Source organism: Lepidochelys kempii, chromosome 11 (genome assembly GCF_965140285.1).
Source record: "Lepidochelys kempii isolate rLepKem1 chromosome 11, rLepKem1.hap1, whole genome shotgun sequence".
In the NCBI taxonomy this organism is placed as follows: Eukaryota; Metazoa; Chordata; order Testudines; family Cheloniidae; genus Lepidochelys; species Lepidochelys kempii.
In genome coordinates, this window is record NC_136390.1 from 33,130,689 (window position 1) to 33,149,307 (window position 18,619).

Below are 18,619 nucleotides of genomic sequence, written 5' to 3' on the forward strand. Positions count from 1 at the left end.
TATTATTTTCCTGCTCTGTTTTCAAATATAGTAAAAACGCCAAAAGCGCAGGATAAAATAAATGAAGCACATTATAGCTATTACACAGATCTAATTTTTTTCAGCCAAGATGTTCACATTGGGGAAGAGATGACAGAGCTTTTGTAAAGGAAAGTCATGCCCCACCAATCTATTAAAATGCTTTGCGGGTCTCAACAAGCACATGGACAAGGATGATCCAGTTGACATAGTGTAGCTGGACTTTCAGAAAGCTTTTGACAAGGTCTCACACTAAAGGCTCTAAAACAAAGTAAGCAGTCATGGGATAAGAGGGAAGGTCCTGTCATGGATTAGTAACTGGCTAAAAGATAGAGAACAAGAGTGAGAATAAAGGATCAGCTTTCACAAACGGAGAGAGGTAAATAGCAGGGTCCCCCAAGGATCTGCACTGGGACCTGTGCAGTTCAACATATTCATAAATGATCTGGAAAAGGGGATAAACAGTGAGGTGGCAAAATTTGCAGACAGTACAATATTACTCAAGATTGCTAAGTCCAAACCTGATTGTAAAGAGTTACAACGGGATCTCACAAAACTGGGTGACTAAGCAACGAAATGGCAGTAGAAATTCAATGTTGACAAGTGCAAAGTAGTGAACACTGGGAAACATAATCCCAGTTACACATACAAAATGATGGGGTCTAAATTAGCTGTTACCACTTAAGAAAGAGATCTTGGAGTGATGGTGGACAGTTTTCTGAAAACATCCACTCAGTGTCCAACAGCAGTCAAAAAAGCTAACAAATATCTATTCAGGGGACACCATCACAGGGCCTAATAACATCAGCCACACTATCAGAGGCTCGTTCACCTGCACATCCACCAATGTGATATATGCCATCATGTGCCAGCAATGCCCCTCTGCCATTTACATTGGTCAAACTGGACAGTCTCTACGTAAAAGAATAAATGGACACAAATCAGATGTCAAGAATTATAACATTCATAAACCAGTCGGAGAACACTTCAATCTCTCTGGTCACGCAATCACAGACATGAAGGTCGCTATCTTAAAACAAAAAAACTTCAAATCCAGACTCCAGCGAGAAACTGCTGAATTGGAATTCATTTGCAAATTGGATACTATTAATTTAGGCTTAAATAGAGACTGGGAGTGGCTAAGTCATTATGCAAGGTAGCCTATTTCCCCTTGTTTTTTCCTACCCCCCCCCCCAGATGTTCTGGTTTAACTTGGATTTAAACTTGGAGAGTGGTCAATTTGGATGAGCTATTACCAGCAGAAGAGTGAGTTTGTGTGTGTATGGGGGTGGGGGGTGTGTGAGAAAACCTGGATTTGTGCTGGAAATGGCCCACCTTGATTATCATGCACATTGTAGGGAGAGTGGTCACTTTGGATGAGCTATTACCAGCAGGAGAGTGAGTTTGTGTGTGTGGTTTTTGGGAGGGGGGTGAGGGGGTGAGAGAACCTGGATTTGTGCAGGAAATGGCCCAACTTGATTATCATGCACATTGTGTAGAGAGTTGTCACTTTGGATGGGCTATCACCAGCAGGAGAGTGAATTTGTGTGGGGGGGTGGAGGGTGAGAAAACCTGGATTTGTGCTGGAAATGGCCCAACCTGATGATCACTTTAGATAAGCTATTACCAGCAGGACAGTGGGGTGGGAGGAGGTATTGTTTCATATTCTCTGTGTGTATATAAAGTCTGCTGCAGTTTCCACGGTATGCATCCGATGAAGTGAGCTGTAGCTCACGAAAGCTCATGCTCAAATAAATTGGTTAGTCTCTAAGGTGCCACAAGTACTCCTTTTCTTTTTGCGAATACAGACTAACACGGCTGTTACTCTGAAACAAATTGTTAGGAACCATTAGGAAAGGGATAGATAAAAAGAGAGAAAAATATCAGAATGACACTGCATATATCCATTTTACACCACAACTTGAATACTGCATGCAGTTCTAGTTTCTCCATCTCAAAAAAGATTGATTAGAATTGGAAAAAGTACAGAGAAGGGAAACAAAAATGATTAGGGGTATGGAATTGCTTCCATATGAGGCACATTTTTGTGGTGTTTTGCAGATTTCCTTAGAGAATGAGGACTGAAGTGCAGATATAGAGTGAATGTTTTGTGAGAAGTTGATAAACAATCCTTGGAGCTTAAATTCATAACTTTGCTAGACACTAAAAATCATGGCTTATTACAACAACCTATAACCCACTAACAATCCCCTGCACTGGCTTCTGGGGTGTTAACAGGTCACTTCACTTTGAACGGTCCCCTGAAATATGCATTAATTACTTATACTCAACAATGTGTTCCACCTTGTATTTAGCTGTGATGCTCTGAATACATTTCCCTAGACCTGAAGAGCTCTATGTAAGCTTGAAAGCTTGTCTAGCTCACCAACAGAAATTGGTCCAATAAAAGATATTATCTCACCCACCGTGTGTCTCTTTCACTTTTGTTCATCAATTATACTTGGCATTCCAGCCCTAAAATGAACCTCCTTCTTTCCTATGTTATTTTCTGCAGGCATGGTAACATTAATAGTATTAGTATTGGGAGATGGGCCCTTTTTACCACAAATGCCAAGTAGTAAATAAGAGAAATGCCTGTTTTAGTGCCATGCTATGGTAGCTTTGAACATGTCAATTAAATTACTGAGGACTGTAACTGCTCATGGATATAGATGTATGCAGTGTTGCTGTAGCTGTGTTAGTCCCAGGATATTAGAGAGACAAGGTGGGTTAAATAATATCTTTTATTGGACCAACTTCTCAAAAGCCTGTGTCTCTCACCAACAGAAGTTAGTCCAATAAAATATGTTACCTCACCCAACTTGTCTCTCACTTCTCTCTCTATCATCAAGTAACTGAAAGCTCCAGAACTCCTACCAGAAGCTGGTTTAAGGAAAGTTCTTAAAATCATTGTTTTTGGACAGATTGCCATAGAGAAGCTGACCTTTGTTACAAGACATTTGCTCCCTGTTAACAAATAATAGGTTAGTTAAACTAATAGTTAAATTAGTAAATAAATAAAAGTTTCAAAAGAGCCAGATAGAGAAAAGGAGAAATAAGATAGAGAAAAAAAAAAGATAGAGAAAAAAGATAGAGAAAAAAGATAGAGAAAAGGAAAAATAGTGATTTCTGCAATTATTGGCTAAAAATGCACTGCAAAAATCAGAATCATCAGCTGATCAGAAGCACAAGAGATTTTAAATGCTGATCAGTCTGAGAAACAAGTAATAAAATCAACAGAAGATAAAAACCTCAGTAAAACAGATAAGACTAGAAAGCTTCATAAAGACAAACAAACATACCTGGGCTAAGAATCCTGGAGATAAAAATAAGAGGTATAATGAATTAAAAATAAGATGTGAGACTAGCCACCAGAATTTACCTATAGTTAGTTTATGTACATCAACAATGACAGAGAAAAGGAAGAATAAGTAAACCCAGAAGAGCCCACAGAACGAAACCAAGAATAAAGTTAACTTTCTTACTAGTAACAGGCAGAATTTTCTATGACATGATGGCAGCTATGCTAAGAAAGAAAACAACTACAGTTTGGGGATGCAACATCCATTTAATCAATGCACATAGAGTAGATGGAAAAAGAAAACTAATTAGCAAGACAGAGTGGCCAAAATAAAAGTTTAACTTACGGACTACTTTTGATCAAATGCACACAACTGCTTCTATCAAGTTAAAAATTAACAGACCCATAGAAATCAAGGAATTATACCAGGCTTGAGCATGTTTTACAGGATGAAAAACAACAGAGAGCAACTAAGAGGTAACTCACACAATACATTCCACTATTTATGACCTATGAGTCAGACAGGTGAGTTCTGATCCTGGGAGGTACTTCACTGCCTTTTGCAATGGTTGAATGCCTTCAAATCACACTAAATTGAGAGTACTCAGCGTCTCTCATTTATGGCTTAGTCTAATTAAACTGGCTCTGTTCACCCCATGAGGGGCAACGGAGAGAGGGAACAAAATAAAGAATATCTTTCTGAAGAAAAGTGTAAGTGTAATGAGGTACATAAACCCAACACTGGGATAGAAGGAGCAGTTCTTGGCCTACATAGCCCCACCCTATCGCACCAGCAGAACCTGCTCCAGCTGGAGCAGGAGTTTAAAATAGAGCTGGACAGCTCAGAAGGGCGAGGAGGAGGGATAAGAGATAGGATAGAACAGGAGATGGATTGGTAGGGGAGCCCAGGCTCTCAGGTTTGCTGTGAGGGTGGTATAAACCCCTCTCTCCTTGAGATAAGGGGATTAAAGACATTGTAAGCACTGAAGTAAGGATGTGAGGCCTTTGGGGGCCCTCAGTTGGGCTGAAAACTCCTTTTTGGGGGGCAGGGGGACTTTGGACTTCTATACTTCGTTGGACTCTATCCCAGAAAGGGATGATTTCATGGGTGACCTGGCTAGAGGGCTGAGTTAGAGTCTGTGATGCTGGATGAGCAGGTCAGATCAGGACCCCAGGCCAATTCATTTGTGTATTAGTACAGATCAAAGTAATGTGTAAGTGTGTATTGAGATGTTTAAATGTCATGAAAACTAGTGGAATGTTATGTATTGTTTTCACTTCTTTGTTCCTATGATAATGTAATAGCAAAGATTTACTTTGTGTGTACCCCTGTAACTAAAGAATCCAAAGAAATCTTGTGAAATACTAATGAAGGACTTAAGGACTTTAACAGAAAATGTTAATTTCAAAGCAAGTGGCAGTTATGTGATGGTTGGAAATTAGAAGGCTATGTGAATTCCTCACTCATCATCAAAGGAAAAGTCCATCTGGGTAGCGACATTGTCAGCTTGTTTTCTGTGTGAAGATACTATAAATTTGGATTAAAAGAAAGACCCTTTATCTATGGACTGTTTGGATTATAACAGGACAGAATAACTAAATGAGAAGACGGAGATCCCCAGAGTTATTCCTGGTAGCCCTGAGAGATCTTTAGGAAACTGGCAGATTACTATATCTCTGCTACCATTTGGAATTATAGACTATGATTCTCTTGTACATATATTTTACCTGCTTTCAACAACTCATTGTTTTTCCTAGCTAATAAACCTTTAGTTAATTTACTATAGAATTGGCTGCCAGCATTGTCTTTGGTGTAAGATCTGGAGTACCAATTATTGTGGGGAAGTGACTGGTCTCTTGGGAGAAACCTGATGTGGTGTGATTTTAGATTTAAGTGAACTTTTATCACAAAGTCCAGTTTGTCTCGGTGATAAGACAGGCTGAAGAATCTAAGGGGACTGTCTGTGACTCCATGGTAAGACTGGTATAGTGATCCAGGAGTTCACATTTGTTACTGGATTGGTGAAATCTAATTATAGAACACATCACCAGTTTGGGGTGTCTGCCCTGTTTTCTGACAGCCTGCCTTGAGGTAGGCACTCACAGTCATGAGCGACTCCAGACAGTGTGACAGTATCTACTCGAAGAGAGACTGCCACCATGCTGGAGTGACCACTGGCAGGTAATGCTGGAGATAGGGGACAGTTGCGACCCAGGGACCTAACCACTTGCCCGTACCACTCGTAATCAACAGCCCCGTCACAGCAAGGAAATTTTTTTTAAATAGAATATGTTTGTGTGAAATATTCAGATGGAATGAAAAAGAGTGTAGTGATTAATGGGTCAAATAAAAGATAAATTTGTAGAACCTGCAGGTAGCTGGAAAGACCTAAATACAGAAACTCCTCTCTTAACGTTGTAGTTATGTTCCTGAAAAATGCGACTTTAAGCAAAATGATGTTAAGTGAATCCAATTTCCCCATAAGAATTAATGTAAATGGGGGGGGTTAGGTTCCAGGGAAATTTTTCCCACCAGACAAAAGACCACACATGCACAGTATAAGTTTTAAACAAACAATTTAATGCTGTACACAGCAATGATGATTGTGAAGTTTGATTGAGGTGATAAAGTCAGAGGGTGGGTTATTTCCCAGGGAATGCCTTATTGCTAAATGATGAACTTCAAGGGTTAACCCATTGTTGTTAATGTAGCCTCACACTCTACAAGGCAGCACGAATGGAGGGAGGGGAGACAGCATGGCGGAGACAGAGACACACAGCGTGAGAGAGAGAGAGAGAGAGGTGCGCATTGCCCCATTAAGTGCGCTGACCCCACGCTAAGTACACTGCCGTTTTAAGTAGATCAGCAAGTTGAGACAGAAGCTTCTGCCAGGAAGCTCCCTCCGTCCTGACCCCTGTCGTGTCTCCCCCTGCTCTATGGAAATGGGGTAAGTGGAGTGCAGGAGCAGGGGAGAGGAGGACACCCTGACATTAGCCCTCCTCTTCCTCCCTGCCCCTGCTCCGGGGAGCAGCTCCAAGGCAGAGGGCAGCAGCAGCACATGGCAGAGGGGTGGGGGGGTGGAAGAAGAGACACAGCTGAACTGCCTGGCAATAGATAGCCTGCTGGGCGACTGCCACACAGGGAACTTAAGGGAGTGGGGAGCTGATGGGGGGCTGCCGGTCTACCCTCGTTCCAAGCCCCCACCTACTAGCTCCAATGGGCTGCTCTTCCTGCAAGCAGTGGACAAAGCAGGCAGCTGCCAAACGATGTTATAAGGGAGCATTGCGCAACTTTAAACGAGCATGTCCTCGAATTGATCAGCAACATAACAACATTAACCAGGACGACTTTAAGTGAGGAAAGGAGGACTTGCGGAACCTTAGAGACTAACAAATTTATTTGAGCATAAGCTTTCGTGAGCTATAGCTCACTTCATCAGATGCAAGTGAGGAGTTACTGTACTACAAAAAACTCTTGATACTTGAATGTTAATCCAAGTTCTTCATTCAGCAGTGCACTACTGAATGATAATCAAAGGTCTTACTACTTCTAATTAATAATGAGAACCATTATTACCTAAAGATGATGAATGCAGTCACAAGGCCAAATTCCGCATTCTTTTCCCAAGCAAACTCCCATTCACTTCTGTCTACTTTAATCTAACGTAAATATTTGTATTGGCCCCATCCCTAGGTATTTGAATGCTTTACTAACTTTTTAAAGCATACACATGAAATTTGCTCTCTCTCTCGCTCTCTTTCCCCGACTTCATTTATCTTCAGTAGGAGTTTTACCTGAGTAAGTACTACAGAATTTAACTCAGAAATTATTGACTAGCATGGGAGAGAAAAGTTGCCCACACTTGAATTTGATGATGACTTTCCTGTGCTTGCAGCTTTATAAAATATAAAGAATGACATATTCTTACTAAACTGCAAGAATCTTAACAACAGCCTGTGCCCAAGAGCTGAGGTGAAGGAGTAGGGTCTTTGAAAGAAAAAGGTATCTGTAACAATTCTGTCAGTTCAATGACTTTAAATAATTAACTGTTAGTAATGGTAGCATCATAATACCATTTTCTACTTTTAAACACAAGAAGGAAACAAGATTCAATGAACTCTGAATCTGTTCTGTGATCAGATTTTTAAACTTCATTTTTAACAGTACTCACAACACACCTTAGAATGACAAAACACCTGAGAATAATATAGTATATTTTTACTTGATATACCTCAAAATAGAGATTGGCCCAAGTGAAACGTCCTTACACAAGCACCCGAACTATGGGGAATTTTCTATTTGGCTCCAGCTGCAGATCCAAACATCACAAAGTCTCTATCTCCATAATGGTCTGAACAGACATCTAAGTTCTTAGCAGATCTGAATCTGGGGGAAAATTGGATCTAGGTCCTAACTTTTTAGCTTGGTCCCTTCTCCAATTTAATTGAATCTGTCATGTTTCTTGACCTCTGCACATAGATTTGTTAATCAAATATCGAAAGGGAATGCAAAAAAAAAAGGGGGGGGGAACCAGTACATTGTGCAGCAATATTCCTTTACAACTAAAGAAAGGACAAATATTTTTATTGAAAAAGCTTTTATAAAAAACTTCTCTATAAAGTTTGAGCACTTTTCAAGGACACCAAAACCCATCAATCCCAGAATGTTTCTTTATATTGTGTCTGTTGAACAAACTGGTAGCAAAAACAAAAAACTTTTACCACTGGACCACATGGTTTAAAAAGCTTGAATTCCTATTATTTTCTCCCTTTTAGATAGCTTCATGCCTTTCCATTTGTTTTATGAAAGTGAAAGGCAAGTGTAAAAGTTTGAGTGTAAAAGTTCATTCTCCATATCAAAGAAATTGATTGTTTTTCACCCTGACATTCCACTTAAAACGATGAAAACCATGTGGGAGGTGGGGCATCATGTAACAGTCATTATTTGCACAGATGGTCTCCAAGAGTATTTTAACTTTTGATCCAGAAAGAAACAGGAACTTGGGTCATAACTTCAGACAAGGCAGTGATCCATAAAAGGAGCACTTGCAAATCTTACATTAATCTTTGGTTTATACATTTTTAAAGCCAACAGTAGGAATGAGATTTTTCCTGGGAAAACTCAAGTATATTTTTTGGTGTGAAAAAGCAAACATGTTAGTTATATACAAATATGTAAAGGTTTCCTATTACATTTTACAAAGTAAAATAAGCACCAAGCAAACTCACCTCTGAACAGTCTGATTCCTCCTTGGACGTGTCATTTTCAAACCGTCCTGCTATTTTACAAATGTAAAAATATCTATCCTCACAATTTTTAACTTGCCAGTGTCCTGCCTAATAAAAAAAAAACCTTAATAAAAAACCAGATCAAACACACACACGATTAAGTAGTTTCTTTTTCTACTTAACAGGCCCTTTTGAATGAGAGAATAAACAGTCAAATTCTCCTCACTTGATTCCTGTGTTTAGTCTTCCCATTGACTTCTGCAAAAACCTTCAATGATACTATTTGTGTGAGTAAGGCAAGAAGGATTTGTCTCTCTGAATATTAAAATGAAATGCCCTTTAATTGACTGAAACCCATGGGAGCTGCTGTTGCTAGCCCTCTCAGAATCATGTCTTAGATGTTTCTTAGCTACCACTGGGCCTGACTCTATTAATCCTTTTTCGTGCACATAGTCTTTACTCAAGCAAGTAAGATTTGTGGGATTGGGCCCCTAGGCATTTTTAAACTATTTGACATGCACAAAATGAATGCTTTAAAAATTAAATCTTGTGCCTCAGTCTCTGCTACATTGCACTTTCTATAGTCATTTACACCTGTGCAAAATGGGTGAAAAATGCCCATGTGTATCAAAATTATAATTTAATTAAATATTATCTTCAGCACCAAGACATTAGGCCTGATCTTCCAGTTCTCAGATATTAAGAGTAATCCTTGGTTTCTGTGGGACTGGGCTACTCCCATGAGTAAGGATTAATCACATGAGGAAGGGTTTGCCGGACTGGGCCCATTATTAGGGACTAGATAAAATTTCTGATAATTGTGCAGAATAGTGCATTCTTTGGCAAAAACATACTTTACTATAAAACCTGAAAATGGTGTCACATGGCATTAAGGAAAGAGTTTATTAGTGGGTTTGAGCATTACTGAATTCCCCTTTGGCCAGATAAAATATTGGCAAATGTTTTTAGACATCCTTGTTTGGCTAGCAGGAACTGTAATTTATTTATTTTTTTTAAAGGTTAAAAAAAAAAAAGGTATGCATATTGCTCCCAGTCTCAAAATCTCTGGCAGATTTGGAGAACAATCCTGCTGCCACTAAAAACAATGGCAAAACTTCCAATGCCTTGGAGTAGGATTGGACACTATATGCTGCTCCTTGATGTATATTTTTACAAGATGTTCCATAAACTGCTATAAATTCTGAGAACTGAGAGCAACATGAAACCGGCACACTATCAAAAAAATTCATTTGGAGCTTTCAAGTTAATAACCTAAACATAATAAATTAAGATGCACTTTATATGGATTTTAAATTATTTTCTCTTCACTGAAACAAAACTACCCACTGATTTTTGTCTTCTTCAACATGGCAAGCATTGCTTTTATTCCATTTCTTATTGAGGATGAGGCCCAATGGTTATGATTCATTCCTTGTTTTGTTTGTGTATCAGCAGAGCCCTAAGAATGATTTTTAAGGCTATATCACCCTTTTCAAGACTCAAGCGTCATTAAGCATCAACAGGCAATGTTGTAATGTGGGCGGGGATGGAAAAATATATGCACATTAAAAAGCCCGGACACTGATCATGACCAAAATTGATTACTATAACTTTATTTTTAAAGGAAAGGAGGAAAGAAAACTTACAGATCCTTGCGCTGAAACACAAAGTTGACTTGTTCTCTGAAAGATATTAGGCTCTTGTTTGTGCCAGTTAGTGAAGGTTACTGAGGAGCCATCAGACCACTGAAAAATAACTGGGGTTTTATTACTGTTCAAGCCAATCCATGTTTCGGTTACATTTTCTGTAAAAGAGATTTCAAATTTTGATGAAGCAGAAGTAAATGCCAATTATTTCCACAGGATTAACAGCACCTTTGAAATTCTGCATTTTTTTAAAGTCAGTTTCACCTTTTTTTCGAAAAATAAATTACACAAACTTTCTGAAAATTTACACAGAAATATGTTTCTGCTTCACTTTATAAAAAATGGCTTCAAAAGTAAACCAATGTATATGATGTAATGTTCTGTAAATGCCCATGGGGGAAAAGAAAATTAGGAGCATATGCATGCAAGGGGGAGAAACATAATATAGAAGAGAAAGTTGGCCATGGAGTAGTATCCTTTTTAGGGCTATCAGCAATTAAAATAATTAATCATGTGATTAAAAAAATCAATCACAATTGCACAATTAATCGCGCTGTTAAACAATAATAGAATACCATTTATTTAAATATTTTTGGGATGTTTTCCACATTTTCAAATATATCGATTTCAATTACTACACAGAATACAAAGTGTACAGTGCTCACTTTATATTTATTTTTTATTACAAATATTTGCACTGTAAAAAAGAAATAGTATTTTTCAATTCACCTAATACAAGTACTGTAGTGCAATCTCTATCATGAAAGTTGAACTTACAAATGTAAACAAACTTGTTTTTCTTAGCGATTGGCTGAACAAGAAGTAGGACTGAGTAGACTTGTAGGCTCTAAAATTGTACATGGTTTTGTTTTTGAGTCCGGTTATGTCACAAAAAACAACAACAATAACCTACATTTGTAAGTTGCACTTTCATGATAAAGAGTTTGCACTACAGTACTTGTATGAGGTGAATTGAAAAATACTATTTCTTTGGTTATTCATTTTTACAGTGAAAGTATTTGTAAAGTGAGCACTGCACACCTTGTATTATGTGTTGCAACTGAAATTAACATATTTGAAAATGTAGAAAAACATCCAAAATATTTATATATATAAATATAAATATAACAGTGCAATTAATTGCAATTAATTTTTTTAATTGTGATTAATTTTTTTGAGTTAATCACAATTAATCAACAGCCCTAATCCTTTTCCACCCAGCCTCCGTGTCTGGGAACTAATGGGAGCTCTGCTCTACATGGCTGGGGCGGCATGACATCTTGGAAGAGCTACTGTTGATTCCCTACTCCGGGCAACTTAAGTTGCAAAGAAAAAAGTATCATAAGCATTGCTGCTTTGAGCAGTAGTAGTTCTTGCTCCATAGCTTTTACACAGGGATTATTACTGAATTAAGTAAAACCCCATGCTGTTGTACAGGTGTAATTTGTAAAGTGTAAAAAAAAAAAATGCAAAAATTCCTGAGAACTTAAGAACTGGACAGGAACAGACCATGAATTCCAGTGATGATTGAACCTGGCGATACTGTAAACACAATGTAAACACTTAGCCATGCTTGTAGCTGTTTCCATCATTTCAGACTGACTCAGACATTCGAGGCTTCAGAGTGACAATCCTGGAATTTTACTATATAGATGCTTGGGAGCAGTTTGCAGGGGCCCAGCCAATAGTAAAATGAAAACCACAAGAATCAGACTGCAAAGGGCTTACTCAGGACTTGCTCAGAAGCTAGAATATGCCAAGATCTATGGTAATAGACACTTGACCATTAGACTCTGTTCCCTCTAGGAGGTTGAACTAGTATCAGTGTTTTCTGGAGCCTTACAAAAGGGCGATGAAGTGCATGGGCTAGTGCTCTTCTTTTGCATGAAGGGGAGAATATGGCCCTTCACTGACTTCATACACATCCATTTTGTTTATTTAATTACAACTGTGCTCATTGGGGTAGCAGATGAGATAGACATCAAATTCTTGTGAGGATCCTAGAGCAAGGGTGGGCAAACTACGGCCCAGAGGCCGTATCCGGCCCTCCAGATGTTTTAATCTGGCCCCATAGCTCCTCCCAGGAAGCAGGGTCAAGGGCTAGCCACACTCTGTGCGGCTTCCGGAAGCAGCGGCAGGTCCCCTCTCCAGCTCCTACACGTAGGGACAGCCAGGGGGCTCCATACACTGCTCCCACCCAAGCGCTACCACCACAGCTCCCATTGGGAACCACGGCCAATGGGAGCTGCAGGGGCTGTGCCTGCAGACAGGGCAGCGCGCAGAGGCACCTGGCTGTGCCTCCCTGTAGGAGCTGGAGTGGGAACATGCTGCTGCTTCTGGGTACTGCTTGAGGTAAGCACCGCCCAGAGCCTGCACCCCGACCCCCTCCCACACTCTAACCCCCTGCCCCAGCCCTGATCCCCCCTTCCACTCTCCAAATCCCTCAGTCCCAGCCTGGAGCACCCTCCCACACCCTGAACGCCTCATTTCTGGGCCCACCCCAGAGCGCCTCCCCCCCCCCCGCAAATTGTGTGAGCATTCATGGCCCCCCACACAATTCCATACCCAGAAGTGGCCCTCGAGCAAAAAAGTTTGCCCACTCCATCTTAGAGAGAGAAGGCATTGTAAGTTCTTATTCTATCGAATGTCTGTACAAGACGAGTAATATCATGCCTGAGTCATGTGGAAACCCATCATTAAAAGAACTTAATCAAAAAGAACTCGGCTATTAAAAGTAACACAGTTTAAACTAACTCTCTAGCACTTACCATCTTCAAGAAGGTTAATAAGTAACTCCACATCTGCCAAGGAAGTTATACTAATGAGGCTGCTATTATCAGTCTGGCAAGAGAGTAAAGCCTCATTCCAGTTCTTTTCCTCTTTATGAAGTTTGTAGCAGTTGTGGTTGTAGGGATACCAGCCAGTGTTACAGCGGGTAGGATGGTACTTCCATATATCTTAAACAATAAAAGATAAGAATATATTACACAAAATTAATTTCAGGCTATGCTCTATTGTTTTCATAATACAGTCATAGCTATTTTTTTAATTTACAAAAGTAGAAATATAAAGCCATCCAAGGTAAACACAGAACATATCCACATACGAACATGCAGTATCATGTATCAAAATACAAATGCACAATATAGACGATACTTTTGTTTGTTTTTTTTACAATAAACCCACCAAATGAAATATTACCATTGAGAGACTTACCAAATGTTTCATATGCTGTACTATTTCCATATTTTTTGCATACATAAGGCAATCCAGATTCACATTTATAACTTTGCCAGTCACACTGCGCCTTTAAATTAAATACCACACAGTGATTTTCTCCAAGTGCGCGATCGGTGAGATCTACAACCAATTTTAAAAAACGTAAAATTAACCACAATTTACTTTTGAATTGAAAAACAGGCTTATAATCTTCTACAGGTGTTATCTTATTGATACACAACCACAAGCCTTCATAAAGTAAAACAAGTTTTATTGCTCAGCACTGGATAATGCAAAGGAACTGATTGAATTCACAGGAATTGGATGGTTGAACATCACAATCTATATTTGCTGGTACATGTTTGCTCACTGAGTGCTATCCCATGAAATACCTGAAAAGTTCCAGTGTGCATTTTCTGTGGAAATGAATAGCCTTGAAATATGGGACAAGGGATGTCATAGGGCTTATCGTGAGACTAATCAGTTAAAATGCCCAATAGAATCGATCTTTAAAATACCCTTTAAAAAGTCCAATTAACTAAACCCTGATCTATGGCCCTGGAGTTTTGGATACCCCTTCAAACGAAAACACAAAAAGGGCCAGTACTCTTATAAATTTCAGATAGAGAGAGCATACAATTACAATGCAATAATACAGAGCAAGAGGAACATTAAGTACTTGATCTCCAGTTCAAGAATGCCAATGGTGCTCCATCGGACCACTGCCAGCCAGCAGATTCATCCAGTCTATTTAGCCCTGTCCATAGCAGAATTCCTTTAGTGCTTAACTTTTCTGAAATATAAAAAATAAACCAAACCATGTTGAACATTTCAGATGCAGATATACTGTTCTGATCTCTCATGATGATAGCAAAGCAAAGCTTAAAACAAGTCTCCAGAAGGCTTAGGAATGCCACTGGCATTTAATCTTTGCTCTTGAAAATGTTCTATTCCATTACTAATCAGTATTATACTGAAAGACAACTAACTCAGCCAGTCACAGTGTAGGGATAACATACTTTCTTACTCATAAAATATACAGAAGTTCAAGAACTGCAAAGCATGCAAATCTCTCCAGTATCATTCAGTGCTGCTGCCCTTAGAACTCAAAACATCCATATGTCTGCAACAACATGATCTCTTCACCTTCCATCGTGTTTCAGCTTTTCTTGCTCATTATGAATGAAAAATGATTTTAAGGTCAATTATAGTAAAGAACAAAATTGTCAGACACTTAGATGAACATAATTTGTTGGGGAAGAGTCAACATGATTTTTGTAAAGGGAAATCACGCCTCAATAATCTACTAGAATTCTTTAAGGGGGGTCAACAAGCATGTGGACAAGTGGGATCCAGTGGATATAGATTTTCATAAGGCCTTTGACAAGGTCCCTCACCAAAGGCTCTTAAGCAAAGTAAGCTTTCATGGGATAAAAGGGAAGGTCCTCTCATGGATTGGAAACTGGTTAAAAGATAGGAAACAAAGGGTAGGAATAAATGGTCAATTTTCAGAATGGAGAGAAGTAAAGAGTAGCGTCCCTCAGAGGTCTGTACCGGGACCAGTCCTATTCAGCATATTCATATATGATCTGGAAAAATGTTAAATAGCGAGGTGACAAAATTTGCAGATGATACAAAACTACTCAAGATAGTTAAGTTCCAGGCAGACTGCGAAGAGATACAAAAGAATCTCTCAAAACTAGGTGACTGGGCAATAAAATGGCAGATGAAATTCACTGTTGATAAATGCAAAGTGATGCACATTGGAAAACATACTCCAACTATACATATAAAATGATGGGGTCTAAATTAGCTGTTACCACTCAAGAAAGATCTTTCAGTCACTGTGGATAGTTCTCTGAAAACATCCACTCAATGTGCAGGGGCAGTCAAAAAAGCAAACAGAATGTTGGGCATCATTAGGAAAGGGATAGATAATAAGACAGAAAATATCATATTGCCTCTATAAAAATCCATGGAACGTCCACATCTTGAATACTGTATGCAGATGTGGTCACCCCATCCCAAAAAAGATATACTAGAATTGGAAAAGGTTCAGAAAAGGGCAACAAAAATTATTAGGGGTATGGAATGGCTTCCGTATGAGGAGAGATTAATAAGATGGGGACTTTTCAGCTTGGAAAAGAGACGACTAAGGGGGGGTATGATTGAGGTCTATAAAATCATGACTGGTGTGGAGAAAGGAAGTGTTATTTACGCCTCATAACACAAGAACTAGGAGTCACCAAATGAAATTAGTAGGCAGCAGGTTTAAAGCAAACAAAAGGAAGTATTTCTTCACACAACACGCAGTCAATCTGTGGAACTCTTTGCTAGAGGATGTTGTGAAGACCAAGACTATAACAGGGTTCAAAAAAGAACTAGATAAATTAATGGAGGATAGGTCCATCAATGGCTATTAGCCAGGATGGGCAGGGATGGTGTCCCTAGCCTCTGTTTGCCAGAAGCTGGGAATGAGCAACTGGGAATGCATCACTTGATGATTACCTGTTCTGTTCATTCCCTCTGGGGCACCTGTCATTGCCCATTGTCGGATACTGGGCTAGATGGCCGTTTGGTCTGACCCAGTATGGCCGTTCGTACATATAAAAATATTCAGTGCCTTCACCTGTACTTTAGACATTTCAAATTCTATTGTAATAGGAATTTCAGAGAGTTTCCTCTTAGCCACATCCTATTATTGAAAGCGATAATTGTTGGGATTCCCTCCAAGACCTCTTTCCACTCGGCTTCCCAAGAACTCAGTTTGACACCAGACTTTGTCACTCAGGTATCTTCATTTGGCATACAGCAATGCTACGCTGAGTTGATCAGGCCCAAATGCAGTGGGAATGGATGAAGGGTACAGAATAGCTCCAAAATTACACAGAAACTCTCTCCCTTTCTATACGTATCTCATTGCATTTAGTATACATTGCATCACACATTTTTGGATTGGCTTGGTTACTTTGAGCTGTCCATGCATTGTCCAACCTGACCTCCTCTTTATCACCTCTTTACATTCCTACCTTATCTTGTTCATCATTATTTTGTTTGTCAAAAATGGTTCCCTGGGTATCCTCCCTCTTATCTTGGCTGGTCCAGACATTCTGTCTTTTTAGCCTAATGATCTGTTTACCTCCAAAGTCTATCTTCAAGAAATGGGGCCTCCTTCCATGTGTTAATCACTCATGTCAGGCCAAGTCTCAGCAACAACAACAGGAAAAAACTGATATTTGTAGAGAGGGGAAGTATCAGGATTCAGAGCAGTCTTTAGAGCACAAACTAGAAGCCCAATTCTGCAACCCTTTACCTATACTTATATTCCTTAGTCAAACTAGAAATCCCATTGACTTCAAGGGTTTTAGGATCAGGCTCTAAAGGAAGCTCAAAAACAAAGTCTCATTTAAGAGACCCTTTCTACAAGCAGGAAAACAAATATATCAAAGACTAAGAAAGTGTTTTCTGTTTATGAAGAGAGTGTCATTCCCCCATACCCGATATTTACTTAAAACCTGCTAAACCTTCTCGTCAGCCCAATCCAGTTAGTACAGGTACTGCAGAAGAAAGATTTTGACACAGGGAAGAAGGTAGTTATAGCCTGAAATTAAAAGTCTCTCTCACTGTATTTGTGTAATTCGCCAGGGAAAATGAACACACCTGTAACTTCCTGTAATGGGGGCACTCATCTCTTGAGTACTGGCTGTGAAACTGCAGTCCTTTTCTTACCGCAGGTACCCCCTGCAGTCTGCCAGTCAATCTTGGCAGGTCTTCAGCGGCTTGTCCTTCCGGCCAAGTCACTAAATCCAAATGAAGCCCTTCTGCAGTACTAAAGCGTACAATAGTTTATTTGCTCTCACTAGGGTCTTGAGCCCCAGCTATGAGCCCATTAAATTCGGCCCTTTGTTTTGGCTCCAAAACAAGGTCTATCCCTTTCTTGGAATTTACACCACTTTACCTGTGGCTCTTAGGGGAACTTAGGCTCACCCACTACTCCGGGTTCCAACCCAAGAAGCCTATAAACAGCAGCCATGTACTATTTACACCAGTCTGTTGCTGTTATTTTCCTGGGTCTTTTCCAAGTATCAGCCCCTTTTATCTCCAGCCCTATTTCAGGGCCAGCATCCTCTGGTTCTCTCTCTCTTCTTCATTCCATTGGTCCCAACTAGGAACTGACGTGTCAAGGCTCTGCAGTGTCTTTTTTCTAAGCCTGCTGGGCTCTAATTAGCTGCTTCTGTGAGATTTCTCTAGGCAGGCCTGGAAGACCCACCTTTGCTGTTCCTTTCCTGTTATTTCCTGAGGTGGCACATAGTAGGACTGTGAGGTCTCCCTTAGTGAGCTGCAGAGGCCAGATACACCCAGTCACATACCTCCCCCCATAGAAAGGAGTTGGGTGGTGGTTCTGTCTGAGGGTAAAATCCCCTCCTTTCCAGGCTTTGCTCTGCTTCCTCAAGGTCTTGTCTCCCAGACCTCTCTACCCAGAAAGCTTTTGCAATTTATGCTCCCTGGGAGTTCCCCTGCTCCAGAGCCAACATACATCAAAAGGTGAATTTGACCAAAGTTACCCTTTAACAATGTTCTCGAGCCGGGGACACTTTTTGTTTAGCTATTACAAGGAAGTCAGACAGGTTCTTGGCAATACCCTTGTCTTCCTCAGAGAAATATGAAGTGACGAAAGCCTGGAGTTCCCCCATTATAGGTATCCCATACACTGCACGTAGTCCTCAACAGTCCATGGCATGCTGTAATTTATGATGTGCCAAATGTTCAGCTAATTGAAGCCTTTTTTCATCTCTAGAGTGGTTAACAGAATTGGGATTTTATGAAAAAGAAACTTTTCTGCTGTGGCCTCCTGAGCTGGAGAGGACTCTCCCTGGGTGCACCTGCATGTACAACCTTCAGAGATAAGGCTGTCGCTCACATTTAGGTCCCTTTCAGAGGGACCCAAAATCCAGGGATTGCACTGTTTTGCCCACTGCTTGTAGTATCTGGCTTAGCAACACCTACTTTTGTTCTTTCTGTACCAATGCTGTTTTATGAATGAAATTCAGTATTTCAGGATCACTTTTATCTTCTTGTTTCCTCTAGCTATAGTTCTTCTTTTTAGCAGGGATCCAGTTGTGGCTTTGGCTTGCAGCTTTATTGTGATCTCATATCATTAGGCCTATAATGGACTAATGGCCTATATTAGGTTCTTACTTACAAC

The 18,619-nt window shown here is 39.8% G+C and overlaps 1 protein-coding gene across 2 annotated transcripts in view; it reads right to left on the reverse strand.

Annotated features, from left to right (window-relative positions):
* The window catches only part of PLA2R1 (phospholipase A2 receptor 1), a 72,581-nt gene that overhangs the window by 39,115 nt on the left and 14,847 nt on the right, over positions 1–18,619 (reverse strand). For both annotated transcript variants that reach the window (XM_073305599.1, XM_073305600.1), the window contains exons 5-9: positions 14,093–14,206; positions 13,411–13,554; positions 12,963–13,151; positions 10,195–10,352; positions 8,549–8,656 (exon numbers count right to left, since the gene is read on the reverse strand). In XM_073305599.1, coding sequence (XP_073161700.1) covers positions 8,549–8,656; positions 10,195–10,352; positions 12,963–13,151; positions 13,411–13,554; positions 14,093–14,206 — 713 coding nt within the window. The remainder of the gene's footprint in view (positions 1–8,548; positions 8,657–10,194; positions 10,353–12,962; positions 13,152–13,410; positions 13,555–14,092; positions 14,207–18,619) is intronic.